At 34.8% G+C, this 16,799-nt stretch overlaps 1 protein-coding gene across 1 annotated transcript in view; it reads right to left on the reverse strand.

Moving 5' to 3' along the window:
- Window positions 1–1,271: 1,271 nt before the first annotated feature.
- The window catches only part of LOC137635519 (receptor-type tyrosine-protein phosphatase F-like), a 48,103-nt gene continuing 32,575 nt past the window's right edge, over window positions 1,272–16,799 (reverse strand). The window contains exons 22-30 of the mRNA XM_068367998.1: window positions 16,775–16,799; window positions 16,007–16,156; window positions 15,662–15,752; window positions 13,238–13,329; window positions 11,934–12,047; window positions 10,638–10,763; window positions 9,004–9,155; window positions 7,968–8,103; window positions 1,272–5,904 (exon numbers count right to left, since the gene is read on the reverse strand). The exon at window positions 16,775–16,799 is cut by the window's right edge and continues 111 nt beyond it. Of these exons, the coding sequence (XP_068224099.1) occupies window positions 5,830–5,904; window positions 7,968–8,103; window positions 9,004–9,155; window positions 10,638–10,763; window positions 11,934–12,047; window positions 13,238–13,329; window positions 15,662–15,752; window positions 16,007–16,156; window positions 16,775–16,799 (961 nt within the window). The 3' untranslated portion in view covers window positions 1,272–5,829. The remainder of the gene's footprint in view (window positions 5,905–7,967; window positions 8,104–9,003; window positions 9,156–10,637; window positions 10,764–11,933; window positions 12,048–13,237; window positions 13,330–15,661; window positions 15,753–16,006; window positions 16,157–16,774) is intronic.

Here is a 16,799-nt window from a genome sequence, read left to right on the forward strand (position 1 = left end):
GATTAAATAATCGGTAATTTTTTCTTTAAGGAATACCAAGAAATTAATCACTTCCTCGTGAATATATATGTTGATGATATACAAATTGCAAGAAAAATATCATCTATAATCTGAACAGACTTTTCGAATCATAATTTCAATATGTTAAATTTTAAGTTTATATGTGGCGAAGTCGAAAGAACATCATCTCGGAATTTTCTTGATCAAACGATTCGATTTTAGAACGAAACATTCTGGGAAACAATGGATTCAAATATAGCATTTCGTTGTTATTAGATTTTTTCTTTTTATTTCGTTTTTTAAAAGACCCATGGTTTTGAAAATAATGTTCCTTCGTTGTTTTAAAGGTTTAAAGGTCACTCATGAATGGCAGAGGCAAGGGACAGTGATATAACCCTATCGATCAGGACAATGCCCTAGAGACTGACCTTATATAACATATGATCAGCTCCCAAGTCCTCTCTCCACCCAAGCTAGGACCAAGGAGGGCCAGGCAGTGGCTGCTGATGGCTCAACAGATAGACCTATAGGCTCCCCCAAAACCCCATCCTTAGCTCAGAAGGATGGTGAGGTTGCAGCGACCATAGGCTAAATGTATATATATCCATACTGTTAACACACAAATACATAAATATGTATATATACATATTAAGATAGATTTATAAATGTCTACCGACCTACCTACACACACACACACACACACACATATATATATATATATATATATATATATATATATATATATATATATATATATATATATATATATATATATATGTGTGTGTGTGTGTGTGTGTGTGTGTGTCTCCCAATGGTGGAGGGGGAATTAAAAAATGCTGATTCAGCTTTCATCCTTCACAACTTTGATGAGGAAGTGAGATTTCAAGAGTCACTTCATGATAACAGCCAGGACATTCATGTTCACAGCCTTCTGCAGAGACTGGGAAAGTGTGAACTGGGAAGACCCTATGGTCGTAGTATAACAAAATATGATGTAGAAAGGGCACTTATTGTGTCAGAATCTTATTCCAGTTTAAGTGTTTTGGGAATTTGTGGGCGTTGATTGGTGGTATATATATAAGATGTATTCCTTAATATATCTTTAATTCGTTTCATTTATCTATACTGTATTGTATACATCATTTTTTTTATCAACAGTCGTATCATCAACAGTGTGACGTCATGATGTCATGATGAAAAAACATTCTACTTTTCAGTTTAGATTTCTTTTAATCCTCTGGCAATGTATATTTGTCAATTAACATGGAACACTGTGTATGATGCTCTAAATACCCAAGAATGTACAAGACAAAGATATATTTTAGGTTCTGAAAGGCTACACAATCAGTAATAAAACAAATCATATTTTTACTTGGAATAGTCCTATGCTTTTATGTGTAAATAAAAATACTCATATTTTGTACTTGTATACGAAAACATTCTATTTATTTAAGATAATATACGGAAATTTCCGTTCTGAAGTTCAGTAGGCCTAGGTCTAGGAATGCAACTTCTGTTAAAACCATTTTATTCATATAAGGTTATGTAAGTTCATTTCAATTTTCTAGGATAGGCCTATTAGTATGACTACATATTTAGGAACAGTTACCCCTTATTTCGTTAGGAAATGTTTATTTATATACATAATATTTATATAAATGTACCTGTAATTATAAAGACAAGTTTTGCATAATTCTGAAAATAGGTTTTTTTTTTCATAAGCTCATGAAGCCACAACGCATAGCAACTAATTTGTTTAAGTACCCAATGAATTTCCCCTGAAGGCTGTTTTTGTGCGTTAATTTAATGAATGGGAAACGTCTGCATATGATATTTTTGCTCTTCTTGAAAGGGGAAATGGAGATGAACTTAGTACCACATATAGAATAATTTTTTCGTCTCGTGAGAGTTAAACCGAAGATAAAACTTACAAATGTACCAGAAGATGATGATGATATTATTCAAAGTCTGAAGCTTAAGAACCAGTGGCTAAACAGCACATTGTAGAAAATGATGATCTGACTATCATAATGCAAGAGAATTCAAGAATGGATAAACATAAACACTATATTATAAAATGTACACCTAAGATACGTAAAGCAATCCATGAAAATGGAGATAAACTTAGTACCACATATAGAATATGTAATGTTTATGACCATTACATGCCCTACCAGTGTTACAAATGCTAGGAATTTGGGCATAGTGCAGCATATTGCAAGAATAAACAGTCTTGCCCCAAGTGCGCAGGCGAACATAAAGCGGGTCATTGCAGTATTGTTGAAGTTAAATGCATAAATTGTGTGAGAAAGAACTATGGTGACACAAAACATAAATCCTATGATAGACTAAACTGCGAAGTTTATAAACAAGAAATAACAAGAGCCAGAAACAATACTGACCATGGCTTCGATTAAGAAAATATCATGTAATCTAATAAATATACAATCCATTGGCAATAAAACTCATATCATTAAGGAAGTCGTAAGTGATCAAGATGTGGATATTTACTTATTAACTGAAACTTGGTTGAGTGGGAATGTGAGTGACAGATCGAAAATAAATGAAATGACACCTAAATCTTATAACTTTTATCATGAACCAAAAGACAAAAGAGGTGGTGGCATTGGAATCTTAATTAAGAAATCATATAAAGTTACAGTAAGAAATCATCTCATAGTTAAATCATTTGAATATATGAATATTACAATTTTATCTAGAAATGTAAATCTACAAATAGTTATACTCTATAGACCACCGTGCAAAAGCAAAAGAATGTTTCTAGATGAATTTAATAACTTACCAGATACATTGAACGACAATGGAAATATAGTTATATGTGGTGATTTCAACCTACATCTTGATAACAGAGTAGACCCATGTGTCAATGAATTTAGAGAATTGATTGACAACCACAACCTTGAAAACATAGTGTCTGAACCAACAGCTCAGTCTAATCATATACTAGATCTAGTTATAGTAAATAAAAACAACAACATCATACTAAATATGGAGATTGAACCTGACTGCTCTATATCCCCAATGCATAAGTTAATGTCTTTTGAAATAGATGTTAGAAAGAATAATGCAATACAGAGGGAAATCACATACAGAATTAAGACCAACTTTGATCCAAAAGAGTTCATTGAACAAAGCCTAGAGGATATAAAAGGGATAACACCATAGGTCACAATGTAACAAGTAACCAAACTATAATAGGTCGCAATCTAACAAGTAACCAAACTATAATAGGTCACAATCTAACAAGTAACCAAACTATAATAGGTCACAATCTAACAAGTAACCAAACTATAATAGGTCACAATCTAACGGGTAACTAAATTATAATTGGTCATAATCTAATTGGTAACTATACATTAATAGGTCAAAATCTAACGGGTAACCAAACTATAATAGGTCACAATCTAACGGGTAACTAAATTATAATAGATCACAATCTAACAGGTAACTAGATTATAATTGGTCATAATCTAACAGGTAACCAAACTATAATAGGCCACAATCTAGTGGGTAACTTAATAATAATAGGTCACAATGAAACAGGTACCCAAACTATAATAGATCACAATCTAACAGGTAACTAAATTATAATTGGTCATAATCTAACAGGTAACCCAACTATAATAGGCCACAATCTAGTGGGTAACTTAATAATAATAGGTCACAATCAAACAGGTACCCAAATTATAATAGATCACAATCTAACGGGTAACTAACTTATAATTGGTCATAATCTAACAGGTAACCTAACTATAATAGGCCACAATCTAGTGGGTAACTTAATAATAATAGGTCACAATCAAACAGGTACCCAAACTATAATAAGTCTCAATCTAACAGGTAACCAAAGTATAATAGGTCACAATTAACTGGCAACTTAACAATAATACATCAGTGAAGGTTGACTAAATGATTCACCGCTTAGTTGAAGTCACCATAGTTGCGGTAAACTGATAGGTAGAGAGCTACCCCTTCATGCACTAAGTCGTTTACTAATCAGTTGAAGTTACCATAGTTGCGGTAAACTGATAGGTAGAGATCTACCCCTTCATGCACTAAATTGTTTACTGATCAGTTGAAGTTACCATAGTTGCGGTAAACTGATAGGTAGAAATCTACCCCTTCATGCACTAAGTCGTTTACTGATCAGTTGAAGTCACCATAGTTGCGGTAATCTAATAGGTAGAGGTCTACCCCTTCATGCACTAGGTCGTTTACTGCTCAGTTGAAGTTACCACAGTTGCGGTAAGCAGCTGATAGGTAGAGAACTACCCCTTCATGCACCAAGTCGTTTACAGTTCAGCTGAAGTTACCATAGTTGCGGTAAACTGATAGGTAGAGAACTACCCCTTCATGCACTAAGTCGTTTACTGATCAGTTGAAGTTACCATAGTTGCTGTAAACTGATAGGTAGAGATCTACCCTTTCATGCACTAAGTCGTTTACTGCTCAGTTGAAGTTACCATAGTTGCGGTAAACTGATAGGTAGAGATCTACCCCTTCATGCACTAAGTTGTTTACTGTTCAGTTGAAGTTACCATAGTTGCAGAAAAAACTGATAGGTAAAATCTACCCCTTCATGCACTAAGTCGTTTACAGTTCAGCTGAAGTTACCATAGTTGCGGTAAACTGATAGGCAGAGAACTACCCCTTCATGCACTAAGTTGTTTACTGATCAGTTGAAGTTACCATAGTTGCTGTAAACTGATAGGTAGAGATCTACCCCTTCATGCACCAAGTCGTTTACTGCTCAGTTGAAGTCACTATAGTTGTGGTAAACTGATAGGTAGAGATCTACCCCTTCATGCAATAAGTCGTTTACTGATCAGTAGAAGTCACTATAGTTGTGGTAAACTGATAGGTAGAGATCTACCCCTTCATACACTAAGTCGTTTACTAATCAGTTGAAGTTACCATAGTTGCTGTAAACTGATAGGTAGAGATCTACCCCTTCATGCACTAAGTTGTTTACTGCTCAGTTGAAGTTAACACAGTTGCGGTAAACTGATAGGTAGAGATCTACCCCTTCATGCACTAAGTCGTTTACTGTTCAGTTGAAGTTTCCATAGTTGCGGTAAACTGATAGGTAGAGAACTACACCTTCATGCACTAAGTTGTTTACGGCTCAGTTGAAGTTACCATAGTTGCGGTAAACTGATAGGTAGAGATCTGCCCCTTCATGCACTAAGTCGTTTACTGCTCAGTTGAAGTTACCACAGTTGCGGTAAACTGATAGGCAGAGAACTACCCCTTCATGCACTATGTCGTTTACTGCTTAGTTGAAGTTACCATAGTTGCTGTAAGCTGATAGGTAGATATCTACCCCACTACCCCTTCATGCACTAAGTTGTTTACTGATCAGTTGAAGTTACCATAGTTGCGGTAAACTGATAGGTAGAGAACTACCCCTTCATGCACTAAGTCGTTTACTGTTCAGTTGAAGTCACCATAGTTGCGGTAAACTGATAGGTAGAGAGCTACCCCTTCATGCACTAAGTCCTTTACTGTTCAGTTGAAGTCACCATAGTTGCGGTAAACTGATAGGTAGAGATCTACCCCTTCATGCACTAAGTCGTTTACTGCTCAGTTGAAGTCACCATAGTTGCGGTAAACTGATAGGTAGAGATCTACCCTTTCATGCACTAAGTCGTTTACAGTTCAGTTGAAGTTACCATAGTTGCTATAAACTGATAGGTAGAGAGCTACCCCTTCATGCACTAAGTCGTTTACTGTTCAGTTGAAGTTACCATAGTTGCGGTAAGCTGATAGGTAGAGAACTACCCCTTCATGCACTAAGTCGTTTACTGTTCAGTTGAAGTTACCATAGTTGCTGTAAGCTGATAGGTATACCACTACCCCTTCATGCACCAAGTCATATTGCTCCTGGAAAAAAAAAGACAAGTGTAAATGAAAGTCCCTTTAACCACCAGGCTATTTGGAAATTTCCAACCCTTAACCCCTAGGGGGTTATTTTTTTCCCAGCACATTTCGCAGTATATTTTTTTTAAATTGCTCTAACAGCCTTAATTTTTGTCATAGAGAGGTCAGGTTGATCTCATTCTCTTGTAAAATTCCTGAATGTTTTCAAAAAATTATCAAAAATATGAAAAAAAAAATTTATAGCGTTATTTTGCAAGGACGTACCGGTACGTCCATGGGGGTAAAGGGATGGCTTTTGTGAAACGTACCAGTACGTCCTTTGGGGGTAAAAGGGCATGATTTTGAATACGTAAATATTCAATCTGTTGGTGATGAAACAATTCAAAATAGAAAATTTATAAACGAGAAATATTTCGCTCAAAAAGAAACCGAAGATTATTTTTTGTCCTGTAAGTGCTGCGATAAACACCAGTTATGCAATGTGATATGGATAAGCAAAATACCTAAGAAGGTATGCGATATATTGATCTTGTAGGTCCTGTAGAGAGTAGAGTTCCCCTACGTGATAGGGCCAAAAAAAGCACCCCTTAAAGAAAAAAAAGCATTTAGTGTGAAGTTACAAGATCTGTTAACTGGGATTTTTGACTTAACTTGGATTAGACAAAATAGATCGAGCTGTCGAATGAACGTGATATCTATAAATAAGGTAGAAAAATATCCTTTGTGCTTATTGTTTTCTTTTACTCTGAACATTCCCTATTAGATAGAAAGTTGAAGCAAATGTTTTTATGTTGACCAGGCTGACATGAGTCTTTTTATAGTTTATATATGACATATCTGTTTTTGACATTGTTAATAGTTTATATAGGACATATCTGTTTTTGACATTGTTACTTATTTTATGATGATTTATTGTTAATTTGTTCTCTTCATTTATTTATTTCCTTATTTCCTTTCCTCACTGGGCTATTTTTCCCTGTTGGAGCCCCTGGGCTTATAGCATCTTGCTTTTCCAACTAGGGTTGTAGCTTGGATAGTAATAATGATAATAATGTTAATAATAATAATAAGAAGAAGAAGGTATGCGATATTCTGATCTTGTAGGTCCTGTAGAGAGTAGAGTTCCCCTACGTGATAGGGCTAAAAAAAAAGCAGCCCTTAAAGAAAAAAAAAAGCATTCAGTGTGAAGTTACAAGATCTGTTAACTGGGATTTCTGACTTAACTTGGATTAGACAAAATAGACCAAGCTGCCGAATGAACATGATATCTATAGACAAGGTAGAAAAATACCCTTTGTGCTTATTGTTTTCTTTTACTCTGAACATTCCCTATTAGATAGAACTTCAAAAGTTCTAAGTTGGAGCAAATGTTTTTATGTTGACCAGGCTGACATGAGTCTTTTTATAGTTTATATATGACATATCAGTTTTTGACATTGTTAATAGTTTATATAGGACATATCTGTTTTGACACTGTTACTGTTTTTAGAATGATATATTGTTAATTTATTCTCATCATTTATTTATTTCCTCATTTCCTTTCCTCACTGGGCTATTTTTCCCTGTTGGAGCCCTTGGGCTTATAGTATCTTGCTTTTCCAACTTGCGTTGTAGCTTGGTTAGTAATGATAATAATAATAATAATAATAATAATAATAGAACGACCTAGGTATCTATGAAGGAAACGTTTGCAATGTTTTTAAGGTAGATGAAGTGGTTTATGTACTAACCATATTTATCTCTTGCAAATGTTTTTGGCAAGAATTATTACTTTCACCATTGCTTCATACTTTGAAAAAAACAATGTAAGCATTGCTCTTACATGTCATAGTCATACTTCATTACAGCCGGTGACATTTTAAAGCCCTGATCTCAAATTTTGTATGAAAATTATTAAAAGAATGATTATAAATAAGACATGTTGATAGTCTTGATATGATTTCGATAAAACTCATAGATATGACCCAAGGACATTGCAATAGACATTTATATTCAGAACAGTCCACGAAGACAGCATTCGAGCAAGATATATAACTGTTTGGAAAGCAACCCCTGAACAGACTCACCTCTGAAACAATAAACTCTGGTCTGTCGTAAGTGATCAGCTGGACTGAATGATAGATGTCGACTTCCTGATGTAGCTTGACTTTCTCAATCGTCTGCTTCAGGGCCATCATTAGACCGCAACCTGTGACTCCATCTCTGAATGAAAAGAAGAATATTAGTCTCTCTTATAAAGTTTCAAATGATGATAGCCACTCTTATAAGGTTTACAAGAATATTAATCTCTCTTATAAGGTTTCCAAGAATATTAGTCTCTATTATAAGGTTTACAAGAATATTAGTCTCTCGTGTAAAGTTTCCAAGAATATTAGTCTCTGTTATAAGGTTTACAAGAATATTAGTCTCTCATATAAGGGTTTCCAAGAATATTAGTCTCTGTTATAATTTTTCCAAGAACACTAGTCTTTATTATAAGGTTTCCAAGAATATTAGTCTCTAATATAAAGTTCCCAAAAACATCATTCTCTCTTATAAGATTCCCAAGAATATTATTCTCTCATATAAGGTTCCCAAAAACATTAGTCTCTAATAGAAGGTCCCAAGAATATTAGTATCTCTTATAAGGTTCCCAAAAACATTAGTCTCTAATAGAAGGTTCCCAAGAACATTAGTCTGTAATATAAAGTTCCCAAAAACATTAATCTTTAATACAAGGTTCCCAAGAATATCAGTCTCTCTTATAAGGTTCCCAAGAACATTAGTCTCTCTTATAAGGTCCCCAAGAATATTATTCTCTCTTATAAGGTTCCCAAGAATTTTATTCTCTAATATAAGGTCCCAAGAATATTAGTATCTCTTATAAGGTTCCCAAGAATATTATTCTCTCATATAAGGTTCCCAAGAACATTAGTCTCCAATACAAGGTTCCCAAGAACATTAGTCTCTAATAGAAGGTTCCCAAGAACATTAGTATCTCTTATAAGGTTTCCAAGAATAATAGTTCTTCTCATGAGGCTTTCAATCTTGTATGAAATGGTAACGTGTTTCGCAGAGCGTAGAAGCAGTGGGGGAGCGAATACTATAGAAAGCTATATATACCTGCAAGTGAATAGAGCAGTTGACGATGCAGTCACAAGTGAGTCCGCTCTCTCCATGACAGCCAGAAGGGGAAGGAGTGACGAGGGTTCCGGTTTGGTGTGAGGCCAACCTTTCATAAGCACGACCATGCATTGGAAAGGTGCAGAATTTCGCTGTAGGGAAATGTAAGGTATTATTATTATTATTATTATTATTATTATTATTATCAATCACAGTCTACAGAAGCTGCTTAGTGTGGGGTTTCATCCAGCTTCTTTAGGAGTCCACCAATTTCCTCACTATATGGGCTGTTTCAAGTAGCACGCTCTTTGACACCAGTCCAGGGGCTATATCGGCTCCTATTATTATCATTATTATTAGCTAAGCTACAATCCCTAGTTAGAAAAGCAGGATGCTATATGCCCAAGGGTTCCAACAGGGGAAAATAGCTTAGTGAGCAAAGGAAATAGACAACAAGAGAAAAAATAACAATTTATATAAACAATTTTAAGAACAGTAACAACACTAAGATATATTTTTCATATTGTAAAGTGTAAAGAGAGACTTGTATCAGCCTCTTCTACATACTTTAGCTACAAGTTTGAACTTTTGAAGTTTCCCCGATTCTAAGAAAACAATCAACAGAGATCATTTAAATATGCTCCTTAACTTTTATTTGGCCCATTGCAAGTTAACCATGTATTGTCACAGGGAATACTTGTAACTTGTTTGCCAATAATCAAGGTCTGGTTATCTGTATAGGTAAAAGGCTGTGTTATTTAGGCCGGGAGCCCACTAGCTACTCTGTGGCGCCACAAAGCCACAGCATCGTGTGGCGGGGATGTGGTCTCCCATAGGTTTCCATTGTTTTCAAGTTTTGCCGCGCAAACTAGTGACTGTGGCAAGCGACTGTGGCTCTCTGTCGCTCATCCCCGCCACAGGCGTGGCTTTGAAAACAATGGAAACCTGTGGGAGACCACATCCCCGTCACACGATGCTGTGCCTTTGTGGTGCCACAAAGTCACTAGTGTGCTCCCGGCCTAAGCTCTCTCCAGATCAGGATTGCCAGGTTATCCAAATGAGAAAAGGCCAACATCTGATCAACTGCAGCTTTAAAAGGCCAACATAATTGTAAAAAAGGACGAAAATATATAATTTAAGGCTAACCAATTTCAAAAAGGCCAAATTTAGGTGTCTAGCACGAAAAAGGGGCAAATTTGGGGTTTTCTGGCAAGAAAAAGGCCAACTTGGCAACCCTGACACAATCTAGGATCATGTAAAGCCATGACAACTTTCTTGTCATCCTTTCTTCTTATTTTGTCAAAAGCCTACCATAGACCTTTATCAAAATGCAATGTAATACTATACAGAATCTATAAATCAATGAATAAATGAATGGTACATCTACCAGTTAAGCATTCAAATACTAAGGCCGGGAGCACACTAGCGACTCTGTGGCGCCACAAAGCCACGCCACGCCTGTGGCAGGGATGAGCGACAGAGAGCCACAGTCGCTTGCCACAGTCGCTAGTTTGCGCGGCAAAACTTGAAAACATTGGAAACCTATGGGAGACCACATCCCCGCCACACGATGCTGTGGCTTTGTGGCGCCACAGAGTCGCTAGTGTGCTCCCGGCCTTATAGGCTGTACATACCGAGTTTAAGAGCCTTATGGTGACTTGGTACTCCGTGAAATTGCCGTAGTCTTCGCGATTGGTGACTTTCACATTGAATTCATCAAAATTCTCCTCGAATTTATCTGGCAAGACTGATGGATACTCCTGTTGAGAAGTACTATTGTTAAGTATGATCAAAATATTACAAATCTGTTAAAGTTACAGTACAACAACAATCCTTAGAAATGGGACTGGATTTCTTTCAATAATGCTTCAGGTAGGAAAATCAAGACAAAATATGAAATAAGACAAAGAAACTATTCAGTTAAGCTATGCTACGCTATGCACATTGGACAAAAGTAAGTTCTTCACTTAAGCTATGCTACGCTATGCGCATTGGGCAAAAGTAAGATCTTCAGTCAAGTTATGCCATATGTTATGCATATCGGACAAAAGTATGATCTAGAGTCAGGTTATACTACGTTATATACATTGGACAAGAGTAGATCTTCAGTTAAGATATGCTATGCCATGCACATTAGGCCAAAGTATGATCCTCACTTAAGTTATGCACATTGAGCAAAATTAAGCTCTTCGGTTAAGCTCTGCTACACTATGCGCATTGGGCAAAAGTAAGGTCTTCAGTCAAGTTATGCTACACGCAATGCGCACTGGACAAAGGTATGATCTTCAGTCAAGTTATGTTACTCTATTTGCATTGGACAAGAATAAGATCTTCAGTTAAGCTCTGCTACGCTATGCACATTGGGCAAAAGTAAGGTCTTCAGTCAAGTTATGCTACACGCAATGCGCACTGGACAAAGGTATGATCTTCAGTCAAGTCATGTTACTCTATTTGCATTGGACAAGAATAAGATCTTCAGTTAAGCTATGCCACGCTATGAGCATTGAGCAAAAGTATGACCTTCAGTTAAGCTATGCTACGCTATGCACATTGAGCAAAAGTATGACCTTCAGTTAAGCTATGCTACGCTTTGCGCATTGGGCTAAAGTATGACCTTCAGTTAAGCTATACTACGCTATGCACATTGAAAATAAGTATGACCTTCAGTTAAGCTATACTACGCTATGCGCACTGGATAAAAGTATGACCTTCAATTAAGCTATACTACGCTATGCGCACTGGGCCAAAGCATGACCTTCAGTTAAGCTATACTACGCTATGCACATTGAAAATAAGTATGACCTTCAGTTAAGCTATACTACGCTATGCGCACTGGGTAAAAATATGACCTTCAGTTAAGCTATGCTACGCTATGCGCTGTGTGGTTCGGATGGAAGTACAACCCAAAGGGCTCTTTTCCTAAGGCTTACTGTGTCTCCAAATGAGAAAGAATGAATGAGAGTCCAAACAGATATTTCCTTTTCGTAGACCATTTGCCACATTCTGGATATGGTGTGTCTCTGGGGATGCTCTGCTACAATGACCTGGGAAGAGATGATAATAAAGTATTAATCAATTTGCTTGACTCATCGAATGCTAGAGGATGGGTACGTTCATTTCCTAATGCTAAATATGATCTCATCCATTTCGAACTTATGTCTAGGTGATATTTTAGTACATATTTAGACATCATGCAAATACATTTACACACTATAATACGCACACATGTATAAAAAATGCACATGCACACACACAGACATATTAAGATTATTATTGTTATTATTAGGTAAGCTAAAACCTTAGTTGGAAAAGCAGGATGCTATAAGCATGTGTACATAGTATGAAAAGCAATGGGTCAAGAGCACTACCCTAAGGAACACCTGATAACACATCCCTATATATATATATATATATATATATATATATATATATATATATATATGTGTGTGTATATATATATATATATATATATATATATATATATATATATATATATATATATATATATATATATATATATATTAGTATATACTTGGACATCATGGAAATACATTTACACACTATAATACGCACACATATATAAACAATACACACGCACACACAGACATATTATTATTATTACTAGCTAAGATACAACCTTACTTGGAAAAGCAAGAGGCTATAAGCACGTGTACATAGTATGAAAAGTAATTGGCCAAGAATACTACCCTAAGGAACACCAGATATCACATTCCTATATATATATATATATATATATATATATATATATATATATATATATATATATTATAATTATAAGACACATTCACACACACATGCACACACACACAAACACACACACACATGCACACACACAAACACACACACATATATATATATATATATATATATATATACATACATATATATATTTATATATATACACACACAGACACACACACACATATATATATATACATATATATATATATATATATATATATATATATATATATATATATATATATATATATATATATACATATAAAATTCATACCTAGGTTTATACGTATATATAATCATAGGAACACATTTATTCAGGAAAATCTATTAGATTTGATAGTAATCTGGTAACTTTGGTTTAAGATTCCTCTTTGCATAGAAAATAAACAACGAGAAGAGAGAGAGAGAGAGAGAGAGAGAGAGAGAGAGAGAGAGAGAGAGAGAGAGAGAGAGAGAGAGAGAGCTGTCTCACCTTGCCATTCATGCTATGAACCGAAACAGCATTAATGTATTGCGATTCCTCACGATTGCTTTTGTATTGCAGATATATCATTCTGGAATCAGCTGGAAAGAAGAATTGTATAAACAATTAGAACATTTACTTGGGAGAGAATGAAAGGTTTATTTTTATAGACTCTCAATTGACTCTGATGTTGCTGATTTCTTACACCATTCTGACTACTGTATTATTATTATTATTATTATCATTATTATTATTATTATTATTATTATCTAAGCTACAACCCTAGTTGGAAAAGTATAATGCTATAAAGCAAAAGGCCCCATTAGGGAAAAATAACCCAGTGAGGAACGGAAAGAAGGAAACGGAATAGTGTGCCTGAGTGTACCCTCAAGCAAGAGAACTCTAACCCAAGGTGGTCTAGTTGTCTAGATTTACAAATGTCAAGGATGATTATGTTTGGGATAAGACATTTTCTATGAAGGGAAATTATTTCTGGGAAAAATCTCTTATGACTTGATAATTGATTTCAAAAGTTCAAGGTTTCGTTGAATGTACCCTTAACTGGAAAACAAAAACTGTATATTTTTTTCCCTTAAAGAGCTCTACACATTGTTTCTTTTCATGGTCAAAAGATGGGCCTTAACAGAGAGTTCTAAATTTCTATTTGGGCACAAAATTGCTATAAAGCTGGCGCATGTGAACTTCATGTTCCTTGTTATCTGGCCACAACCTAATTCATTTGAAATTCAAAATTTATCAGTAAATATCAGAGAAATATTCAGAAAATAATCGTTAGTGTAATTATATTTGGGGGTCAGATCATCAGATATGCCACGTGTACTGATGTTGGTGAGATAATCGAGTAATTTCACAGTTATCTGATCTAATTTTCAATTACCTTTTTTTTTTTAAACAAAATATAATTAGTATGTTTCATGGTATGACGTGTATAGTTAGTAAAAAACTACGTAGAAGGACGATATCGTTACATTTTAAAAGGTAATAACGCAGACTTCTCCATCTCCTTCCCTTACACCGTAACGAGTTTTACTTTACCGCCAATAGATGGCATCAGAGGCACCTTGTTCAAACTAATATAGTCAATTATTTGAAGACCACGTGTGTCAAAAAAGGTGTGGTAGGAAGGTAGAGGCTAGAGAATTGGTAGCTGGTAAATTGTCCAACGATCGTTTCCTTATTAAGAATGAACTTTTTTATCAGAAAATGATGCGAAATTTTCATATGATATCGGAAGCAACCTGAGTTTACTTATGAAAGTGTTTAGCATTTCCTTTCTTCATCAGAACACATGGATGGGAAGTCATTTCAATGTACAATTGACCAAAATAACAATCATCAGCATAGTTAAGGTTGGTGGGACGAGTTTGGGACAGCGCTGCCAAAATGGAATTTCATTGAATGGAGAATATCATTATTCATTACAGATTCTAATAATTGAAAGGAGTAATATTTGTATGCCAGAAGATGTATGACTATGGTATAATTTGATGTTCTTATAATCAGCTTAATTAACATAGACAAATTTGATGTTTTGATGTCAAGAATAGCAAAAATGTGGCAGCTTTCAAGAAAAACCTGAAGACTTATCTTTTTAGAAAGTGTTATAATAGTGACCTGAAAACTATTAAGCCTGAATACAAATGCTAGCGAAATAACTGATAAGATACAGAGCAAAATATTAACTGGAAAGAAATTATTTTCACACAACAAGGCCCACCTGAACAGACCTTTAGTGTCTGATGGAGGGCGAGAAATAAACCCGTAAAAAGTAAAAAAGTAAGAAAAAGAAAAGGGTCACATCTCGGTGTCTTCTCCAACGCCTGACTGTGTTGCGAAATCCACCTGCAAATTTGTGTTTGTTCATAAGGGCGTTCCAGAGTGTAAATCATTTATAAAATAAACCTTATCATCATTCCCTTTGTAAATGTATGCATGTCAGTAAAGCTGTTTCTTGGTTCAATATTGGTTAAAAGAATCCATTACGTGTATATTATATATATATATATATATATATATATATATATATATATATATATATATATATATATATATATATATATATATGTATATATATATATATATATATATATATATATATATATATATATATATATATATATATATATATATATATTTATATATATAAAAGCTCATTTAATTGACACTTCATATATCTGTTGAATTCAGGAATCTGTTCTTACACTTGAAATCAACACATCAGAACATACGCCGTCAGAGCCATTTCAAACTTTAGCCCCCATACCCGAAAAAAACGCTTCTACGTCCCTGTTAACTAATAATAATAATAATAATAATAATAATAATAATAATAATAATAATAATAATAATAATAATAATAATAATAATAATAATAATAATAATAATAATAAACTCTCTCTGAATTCAACTCACGAGGCAGAATATTTGGGTCACGGTTCAGATGAGCCAATTCTGGACGTTTAGCAAATTTGTATGAGAGATCCTTTGGCAGTTGCTTTAATTCCTGAAAAATAAACAAACAAACAAACAATATAGATATACCGTAGTATTGTGGCCCATTAAGTACTTCATTAAAAGAAATATTGCTATTTGCTTATAGTTATAAGAATATATCTAAACGGAAAATTACATATTGTAATGCCATCTTACTGACCATCAACATTAGGCTATACATTCAAATCCATTTCTTTCCAGATAGTTAAAATATAGCAAGTGATATTTCAATTTCTTATGGATTCTCTTTGAATATAAACTCACCTGGAACTGTTGCTGGATTCTGGACAAGTTGGTATTGGCTTGAGGCACTCGCAGCTCCAGCAGGGCTTCTGGAAACTCCTGGCATGTGAAGCGAGTCTGCTTCTCGCAGAGGATCTCTCGTAAGACTGAGTGTGCAAACTTGTACTGTGCCTGAGATATAGAAGAAAAACGAGACATAGCTCAGGTACTGCTACAGTCTGATGTTCTGCAGTGATTGAAGAAGGAAATGTATGAATGGGCACAATATGTTCTGCAGTGGTTGAAGAAGGAAATGTATGAATGGGCATAGTATGTTCTGCAGTGGTTGAAGAAGGAAATGTATGAATGGACATATGCTCTGCAGTGGTTGAAGATAGAAATGTATGAATGGACATAACATATTCTGCAATGGTTGAAGAAGGAAATGTATGAATGGGCATATGTTCTGCAGTGGTTGAAGAAGGAAATGTATGAATGGGCATAATATGTTCTGCAGTGGTTGTAGAAGGAAATGTATAAATAGACATATAATACATACCAAATTCTGCTTCTATTCTTGCATGAAATTGACACTGTGCTGAACGTCCGTGCGAGAAGGACATAAATTAAGCACGATGTGTGGCTGTTAATCATTATTATATGCGACATAAATTATCAAATGCTTGTCGAAACGGAAGAGTATCCTTGAGTAGACCAACAGGAAACATGATTTATAGTATGGCAAACAAAACAAATAAATGAAATTTGGCTTAAATTACTCTAGAAAATATCAAGGTTTTCTCTGCTTACCGTATTCTCGATGAGTTTGGGTCTG

Source organism: Palaemon carinicauda, unplaced genomic scaffold, assembly GCF_036898095.1.
Source record: "Palaemon carinicauda isolate YSFRI2023 unplaced genomic scaffold, ASM3689809v2 scaffold136, whole genome shotgun sequence".
Taxonomy (NCBI): Eukaryota; Metazoa; Arthropoda; class Malacostraca; order Decapoda; family Palaemonidae; genus Palaemon; species Palaemon carinicauda.